At 45.4% G+C, this 9572-nt stretch overlaps 1 protein-coding gene across 1 annotated transcript; it reads left to right on the top strand.

Moving 5' to 3' along the window:
• Positions 1-6932: 6932 nt before the first annotated feature.
• On the top strand, positions 6933-8489 carry LOC102430747 (zinc finger CCCH-type with G patch domain-containing protein-like). The gene has a single exon (XM_006093160.2). It carries the CDS (start codon positions 6933-6935, stop codon positions 8475-8477), a length of 1545 nt encoding a protein of 514 aa, XP_006093222.1. The 3' UTR covers positions 8478-8489.
• The last annotated feature ends 1083 nt before the right edge of the window (positions 8490-9572 follow it).

Here is a 9572-nt window from a genome sequence, read left to right on the forward strand (position 1 = left end):
GAAACATAAAAACGGAGAAAAAGTAATTTGTTAGTATCATGATGACTATGACTGAGCGCTGGATAATTTAAAATGTAGCCTAAAATATTGCACATATTTCTAAGGACAACGTTTATGGAACACTGAGAGTGTGCTTGGCATTGGTTTAGAGGCAGTAAATGTGTACCTTTACCCAGGAGGAGGTGGAGCACCCAGGGGAGTCGCAGGGGAGCATTTACCGTTGGGAAGCGAGATGAGTGGGATAGCAAGTGCTTTCTCCACCAGCCAGCATTTTCTGAGCACATTCCAGGTAACAGACACTGTTCTAGGTGCTGAGGAACTAAAAATGAATAGGATGTGTGTTTTTAAGCAGTTCATAATCTAATAGGAAAAGACAGCCATGTATTTATTCAAAGGTACACCCAGACGTCTGTTCACACCTGAGCACAAGGGAGGCTTTGGTTGGATTCACCTGGCGATGGGCAAGGTTTCAGGAGGTGAACCTGAGTGAGTCTGATGCAGGTGAACCCCAGACCGAAATGAGGGGACTGTAGGGAATGAGCACTGAGGCCTGAGTGACCACATGGTGTCATTGGAGGGCTTGGGTCAGGGAAGGAGCAGGGGCCACTGTAATGGAGGTGAAGATGGAAAGACATATTAGATCAGCTTGAGGGTGTCCTGTACGTGCCACCCACCTCAGAGAGCTCTTTAGTTTATCCTTCAGGCTGTGGGAAAAGGAAGGAATTTAAACCCATCCTCAGTTACATGCAAGCAAAGCCTGAATCATCTGAAAGAGTTTGTTTGTGACCTTCCTTTCGGTTTTCAAATCCTTGTAAAAAGAAAGAAAGGAAAACACACACACACACACACACACACACCCTCATCTGGCCTTGCCAGAAAGCCAAAGGCTGCAGAGAGGAGGCCAGAGTAGGCAGATTGGCAATGCCCAGAGCAACCTTGGCTGTGCAGAAAGAGACTCACAGACACAAGTGTGCTGCTTGAACTTGTCCTTGGCATTAGGAGATTCAGGGAAGCCATCCAGCAGACTCATTCTCCTTTGTGCCTGCCTCTGCCTCTTTTTTAAACACCCTAGTTTCTTCCTTTGCTTTGCTGCCATTTTTATTTTTTTAATAGTCCAGCTGATTGTGGGACATTTGCCCTGTGTAGAGTCTGGAAAGTCATAAAGGAAACCACTCAATTAAACAGAATTCTGAGTGTCTTTCAGGGCAAACCTCTCCTCCTCCCTCTGGCCCTGGCCCTTGCGGTGCTGGGGTGCTCATGTGGTGGTGCCAGGGTCTCAGGGCACAGGAGGATGTCCGTGGTTTGTACCTGCCCTCCTCTCTGAAGCCTGCTCCCGGGTGAGCCCAGGCTGCCCGCTAGACTCACTGGGCTGCTTGGTTCAGGCCAGAAGGTGCGGAGGAGGATGTCGCTCGGCTCAGCCAAGTGTCCCTGCCTGACCTCTTGCTCTTTTTCTGTCCCCATAGGAAAGGTGGAGCTTTCCTGCCACAGAACTTCACTTCCCTTTTCCTTTCTTTATAACACTGCAGCCCTGTCCTACCTCCGGGGAGAATGGCACTCGTTTCCTATGAACAGCACTCTGCAGAATCCCTTTGATCTCAAAGCCAAGGGCTGTGATGGACCTGCTGGGAAAAACACAGCCTGAAAAGCCAGGGCCAACCCTTCTCCTGATGGTACCATTTCTTAATGTATTTTGCACGCCCTGCCTTCCCCAGGGTGAGGCTTAGGTTCTGGCAGGACCCCAGTGAGCTAGCTATGGTGGGAGCATCTCTGTCCCCCGAGTTCACCCTGACTAGACTCAGGGACCCCTCACTCTTCCAACCACCTTCAGGCATTAAGCAAGCACCGCCCCTCCAAGCTGGAGACAGCCCCCACACTGGCTGTCAAGAGGGACCAGGTAACACAACCTGGAAGTGAAGGGAAGTTCATGCCCCATAGAGTGAACTTGGACCAAAGAGGGAAAGGAGACCCAAGGGTGCTGACCAATAAATTCAACCCCTTTCCTCCCTCCTGTGGGTCATTGGTGTGGTATGCCCTGCCAGAGATGTCCCATGCCACCAAGAAGCCATCTGTGTTTAATCGTGAGGCTATGTCCAATTTGTTAACAAGTATTCCCTTGTTTGTCCTTCTGTCTCATTTTTCCAACCCCACCATTGCACTTTCCAAAGAAGTATTAGCAGATAAGCTTTGCCATAGACTGTCTTCTAGGGAATCCAGCCACAGAGACCCACTGACCTCAGAATAACACTCAGGACCCATTAATGTGACTGGTTTGTTTCTGAGTTGGCCTAAGCAGGTATATCACTGCCTATCCCCACACCTTCTAAAACCCCAGAGGTCAGCCCTTGTTTCTGCCTTGAAGGAGAACAGTTTCAGACCTATAGATCTATGGAAAATATTTATTCAAAAGGGAGCCATCACAGTACTACTAACAAGAGGAACTAAAAAAGACGGAAACAATCTAAGCCTCAAAACAATGGAGCATTTTTTAAAATAAATGATATGTTCTATAATAAAGTCTAGATACATATTAACAATGTTATAGACAAATTTATTGGCATAAACTTATTAATAATGTGTCAATTGAAAAAATAAAACTAAGTACAGCGTGATCTCACTTTTGCAAGAAATACCTATGTGTTCCCCAGTGTGACATTTGAGCAATATGTTGAAGGATGTGTGAGAATTAGTGTATATATATATATATATATATATATATATATATATATATATCTTTGTATAGAAAAATGGGAGGAGGTTGCACACCAAATGCAAACAGAGGTTGTCATTTGGTGATAGGGTTATGAGTGAGTTCTCCTTTATTCTTTTTTTTATTATTGATTTTTTTTTAAGAGAGAGAGAAACATTGATGTAAGTAACATATATCAGCTGCCTCCCTCACACACCCTGACCAGGGATTGAATCCATAATTCTTTATACTTATTAGTGTTTAACTTTTTTCTTCTATAAAATATATATTAATTGTGATTTTTTTTAATTTAAAAGGTAAAAGTGTCCTGGACCTGGTACTCACAAATGCTCTTTCTGGTAGCAACATGCTGTCACTCCCCAGGGAGACTCTGGAAGACTAAGGATAACAGAAACTTTTATAGGCTTTTATTTGAGGTGAGAATTATTAATAATTATAAATCATTATATTTGTTGAAGGACAAACTAACAAGAAAGAGTTTATAGCATTGCTGTTGTAACTAACTTCTGTGAAGCAGCTCATCCAGCATGCCCATATATTCCATTACTTTATTGTAGTTAGTAATTGTACTATTCCGAAAACAAATATGTTGCCCCTTGAATACTCTTTTTGATATGCTTTCCAGTTCTTGAGAATTTTTCAGAATAAATCATTGCATTGAATTTTTAAGAATAAATCATTACACAGGATGAGGCAAATGGTGGGTAGTTCACTTATTCAACATACACTAAGCTTTGTCCATTTTTCAGAAACTAAGCTGGGTCCTGGGGAGTCAGAAGTTGAAGACATCAACTCCTCCTTCAGTGAGGACCAGAGAACTGATGTCTGCAGTTGACTCTAGTGGACACTCTAAGCCCAGGGTTCTTCTGGGCCACGAGGGCATCAGGACAGTTTGAGGGACATGAGTGGTCAGGAGATGCCTCCCCAGAGTAAGCGGCATTTGAGCTGTATGTTGAAGAAGGTGTGGGAATTGGCCACAGGAAATGAGAAGGGCACTCCCAGCAGAGGCCAGGAGATGGAGAAGAAAGCAGATCCAGGGGTTAGAAAAAGATAAATCTGTGGATCCGTGCTGCCCAGAACTATCTGCAATGATGAAAAAGTGCTGTCCAAAACAGTGGCTATTGAACAATCAAGAAACTGAAATCTTAATTTTATTTCATTTTTTAAGTTTCAATTTAAATAGACACATCTGACCACCAGCTACTGTAGTTTTTTTAGACCACATATGATTAACATACAAAAAGCTGTATAAAACTGATCTACTCAACTTGATAAGTTTGGAGATAAGTATATTACCTGTGAAACAATCAACACATCTATGCCATAAACATCTCTATCAAAAGTTTCCTCCTGCTCTCTTTACTTATTATTATTTTGTGTGTGATAAGATCACCTGTGGCTACTGTTTTGAACAGCACAGCTCTAGATGGGATCACTACTCTAGACGTTTTTCACTAGTGAGTTTCATTTTCATTTTAAAGGTAAAAAGAAGTCTGTGCAAAATTTCAAAACAGAGTAATTACATGAGTAGACTTAAAAGAAATATTACTGGCAAATTTGGAAGCAAAGTAATCTGGGCAGTTTTTAACATATGTTCACTTTCTGAGACCTTCTTAGAGAAGATGACGAAAAAGGAAGCATATAAAACAAACATGGCCATAAAAATCCCTTTGAAAATGATTTGATAGAGGAAATGACCAATTAGCTAACTACAGACCAATAAGTAAAAGGTAACTATCACAGTAGGAAATTGTAGTTGGCTTTAATGAACCATTCCCTAGAGCCACATACAAATGGCCAATTAAACACATAAAACAGTGTTCAACTTCACTAATATTCAAAGAAGTTTCAATGAAAATGAGTTTCCTACTTTTCAGCTGCATGGTTAGTTTTACTTTCAAGACAGTATATTGTTGAGGATATAGATAAAGTCACTCTCTTGAGTGTCTTTGGGAAAGTACATTGATACATCTTTTTTGGAGGCCAATTTGGCAATATTTTAGCAAAAGACTTAAAAATGTCTAAATCCTGTCAGCCAGCTATTCCATTTCTGGGAATTTGCCACAAAGGAGTAATTGGGGATTCTTGTACAAGGTATTCATGTCTCTATTACATACAACATAGTTAAGAAAAAAAAAGAGGAGAGGAAGAAACTTCTTCTACCCTTCTAGGTGCTTTCGTCTGGTCTAATAATTAAATCTGCAAGAGACAGAGTAACAAGAGAAAAATAACCAAATGTAATCACATATGTAGGTACAGGAAACCCCATATACATGAGAGATTCAGAGATCCCACATACATGAGAGGTTCGGAGCCAGAAAGGTTAAATGAGGTGTACATGACATCTTGAGCTAAGGAATGAGTTAAGGCAACTGTGGCTTCAGAGGGAAGGAGGGTAAGAAGAGCAGATGTTCAGTAATTAGGTGTTTGCCCTGCCATAAGTTATAAACAAAAATTGTCTCTGGTAAGAACTCTTATCCTGGGCAAGGCCCCTAATTTAAACTCTTCTAGGTAGCTGGTGGGGTGGAGGCAGAAGCTTCTCTTGAGCCCACACCCACATACCAAAGTGGCACATCTTGGGGAGGCCTGTTCCGAACCCCTTCCAATGACAGCAACCTAACTGTGGTTCCCAATAGATTTATTAAGTAAATTATGATACATCTATACAAATACCCAGCCATTAAATGTCATTATGCATGTGATTACTTCACTGCATAAGGGAAATAAATGTGTGTGATATATGTATATTTTAGTGGCAAAAAAATCAAATCGCTACTAGAATCTTTCAGTGGAATAGTAAAAAAAATGGAGGAATAGAAAAAATAAAATACTTGAGGGATATTCACCAAAATGTTAATGGTGGTTATCATTTAGTACTGTGATTTTCTTCTTTATGTTTCTCTGTATTGTATAATTTTTCACAATGAAGATCTATGACATTTAAAAGAGAAAAGCATCTTTTTAAGTTGAAGTTGTTAATTATGTCGGTAGTGTTTAACTGTAACAGCAGTGATTGGAAGTATATAGAAGTACATAATTGCCACACTTCTGCTACATGACATACAATAATGAAAGTGGTGGCAGGCATAATCTAGGTTGCGGACAGTAGAGCTTTTAAAGAGGCTAAGTGTCCTTGTAGTTCTTTCCAGAAACTCTTCCCTGCTGTTGGTAGCAGCAGAAGTGCTTTCAGGAATCTAGATAAAGTGTTTTCAACCACAGGTAATTATGTATATGAAGAGGACCTTGCAGCCAGATATGTAGATGGTTTATAAAAGCAGGAGGAAGTTTCCCTTTGTTAGGTTCTTCCTAATATTTTAACTCAGATGTATCTGACAAAGAAGAGAGTAGAATGGCAAAGAGAGCTTTAACAAGAGACCAAATAATCAGAAACTTCAGCTAATCAGAAATTCTGCCTTTGATTCTTAGGAAACAATTGGAAATTTCAAGGAAGTGACTGAATTAAGTGCCGGAAGCCGGTCCATCCTTGCTGCTTGACACAGTCACTGCAGGGAAGAAACATCTGCACAGTTTATGTTTCAAGGGACCTGGCGTATATGGCATACTGTTCTTAATATGTTTGCTCCCCTTCTTAAGCACTATGTGTTTTAACCAAGGTCACCTCTCTGAGAAAGGTTGTTTCCCCAGGTGGGGATTTTTATCAGTAAAACCCCTTAACTAAGTACCAGGCGGATAGTTAATCACTTTAACTATGAACAAACATGCTTAAACTACATAATCTTTACTCCCTGGAATGGAGATAAGAAACGCCCTAACCTTTGGAATAGAATGGATAGGATTAAAATCAACTGGTATAAAAACAGATGTAACAGGAGAAATAAAGACAGAACCTGGCTGGAGAACCTAGCGAGAGAACATGGCTACAGAACTTGCCTGGAGAACCTGGAGAGAGAACCTGGCTATGATGATCAACTGAACGCTGCCTCTGTGTCTTTCATTCTTCGCCGACTCTGTCCACACCTTTGGGAACCCCTGGATCTGCTGGGGTTGGACCCCAACAATTAGCAACATCTCTATGCCCAAAGGAAGGAAGTAGATCCTCACCCTCAGGGGACTGCTGCAGGAGCCAGGGTAGAATTGGGAGAGCTTCAGGAACAAAGAGGGTGACCGAGCTGCTGACAAGAAGTAAAGAAGCTCTGCTTCCACCACCCCCGTGAGGACCCAGGACCCGCCCTGCCTACCGGGGAAACCAGCCTTCCCCGGCATGATGGACGAGGAGAGCCTCCAGACCGCACTCCGGACCTACGGCGCCCAGCTGCAGCAGGTGGAGCTGGCCCTGGGTGCCGGCCTGGGTCCCGCCGAGCTGGCCGACCTGCGCCAGCTCCAGGGAGACCTGAAGGAGCTGATCCAGCTCACCGAGGCCAGCCTGGTGTCTATCCTGAAGAGCAAGCTGCTGGCCACCCTGGACGGAGAGCGCCCAGAGCAGGACGACGCCGAGTACCTGGCTTTCCAGAAGGCTGTTGCTGAAGTAGTGGAGGCGCCAGTAGCCCCCAGGGCAGAACTGGACACTGTACCTGAAAGAGAGGCTGGGCCAGGACCCAGCCAGCCTGGACTGGAGGAGGATGAAGGGGAGGACACGGAGGATGTGGGAGAGCTGAGTGGGACGAAGGTGAACGCCCCCTACCGCAGTTCCTGGGGCACCCTGGAGTATCACAATGCCATGATCGTGGGCACGGAAGAGGCAGAGGACGGCTCCGCAGGTGTGCGGGTGCTCTACCTGTACCCCACCCACAAGTCCCTGAAGCCCTGTCCCTTCTTCCTGGAGGGCAAGTGCCACTTCCTGGACAACTGCAGGTTCTCCCACGGGCAGGTGGTCTCTGTGGATGAGCTGCGCCCCTTCCAGGACCCGGACCTGAGCTCCCTGCAGGCTGGTTCTGCATGTCTGGCCAAGCAACCAGATGGTCTCTGGTACCCAGCACGGATCACTGATATGGACAGCGGCTACTACACAGTCAAGTTTGACTCGCTGCTGTTGAAGGAGGCCGTTTTGGAGGGGGACAGCATCCTTCCCCCACTGCGCCCAGAGCCTGCAGTATCCTCTGACTCAGACAGTGGTGACCCGGACGATTCCAGCTATGCCAGAGTGGTGGAACCCAGCGCCACCGACCACGGGGCCTGCAGCTCTGCCTTTGCGGGCTGGGAGGTGCACACGCGGGGCATCGGCTCCAGGCTGCTCGCCAAGATGGGCTATGAGTTTGGCAAGGGTCTGGGCCGACACTCGGACGGCTGGGTGGAGCCCATCCAGGCTGTGGTGCTGCCTCGAGGGAAGTCGCTGGACCAGTGTGCAGAGATCCTACAGAAGAGGACCAAGGGCAGCAAGGCTGGCACTAGTCGGGCCCCAAAATACCGGGGCAGAGGAGGCAGGCCTGGGGGCCGCTCGCCCCCTCAGAGCGTGTTTGACTTTCTGAATGAGAAGCTGCAGGGCCAGGCTCCTGGGACCCTGGAGGCAGGGGCTGCTACCCTTGGGAGGAGGAGTGGCAAGGAGCTGTACCATGCCAGCAAGGGCACCAAGAGGGCCCTGAGCCTGCGGCTCTTCCAGACCCAGGAGAAGATTGAGCAGGCCCAGCGGGACATCCGGGGCATCCAGGAGGCCCTCGCCCGCAACACTGGCCGGCACAGCGTGACCGTGGCCCAGCTGCAGGAGAAGCTGGCAGGAGCCCAGCGGCAGCTGGGGCAGCTCCGAGCCCAGGAAGCGGGCCTGCAGTGGGAGCAGAGGAAGGCGAACACCCACAAGAAGATGACAGAGTTCTAGAGCCCAGCACGTGCCAGGGATAGGGCTCGGCTCCAGCTACCACAGCCTCTGGAAGACTTCCTGTCCTCCAATACCTAGATGCTGACAGAAGAGGGGCCACAACCCAAACCATACCCCATGGTCAGCCTGTTGTCAGGCTGGGGTGTGAGGACATTGCTGAGTGGAGATTGGGTACAAGGGTCACGTACATAAGGACACATATGTAATACCTTGATCAATAAATAAAGAAAAAAACAGATTAAAGTGTGTTCTATATACTCTACTTACCATGAAGAAGGAGTGAAGAATGGAGGAAGGGGGGAAAAAATGAATGAAGGGAGGGAGGGAGAGTGACTGTATCCAAAGACACACATCGGCATCAGAGATCTGGCTTCCCAGGGTCTGGCACATCTTTGTGCAGTCTGATCAAATGCCCAGTACAATAGTCCCCCCTTATCTCTGGGAGATACACTTCAAGACCCCCAGTGAACAGCTGAAACTGCAGGTAGTACCAAGCCCTACATATACTATGTTTTTTCCTTTACATATATCTTATGATGGAGTTTAATTTATAAATTAGGCACAGTAGCTCTGGCCAGTGTGGCTCAGTTGGATGAGTATTGTCCAATGCACAGAAAGGAAGGTTGCCAGTTCAATCCCTGGCCAGGCACATGCCCAGGTTGTGAGTTTGATACCCAGTCAGGGTGCGTGAAAGAGGCAATGGATGGATGTTTCTCTCTCATGTCGATGTGTTTCTCTCTCCCTCTCCTTCTCTCTTCCTCTCTCTCTAAAATTAATAAAAACATATTTTTAAATAGGTACAGTAAGAAATTAACAATTAATAATAAAATAGAAAATTATAACAATATACTGTAATAAGTGTAATGTGAACGTGGCCTCTCTCTCTCTCTCTCTCTCTCTCTCTCTCTCTCTCTGTAATAATTGACCTGATAACTGAGGTGGCTACTAAATGACTAACAGTAGGTGCACTGGATGATTTACAACCCAGGCCAGGACAGCACAAGATTTTATCATGCTACTCAGTACAGCATCCAGTTTAAAACCTATGAATTATTTATTTCTTGAATTTTTGCATTTAATATTTTCAGATTGAAG

The sequence above is a fragment of the Myotis lucifugus genome, unplaced genomic scaffold (assembly GCF_000147115.1).
Source record: "Myotis lucifugus unplaced genomic scaffold, Myoluc2.0 scaffold_110, whole genome shotgun sequence".
NCBI classification, from domain to species: Eukaryota; Metazoa; Chordata; class Mammalia; order Chiroptera; family Vespertilionidae; genus Myotis; species Myotis lucifugus.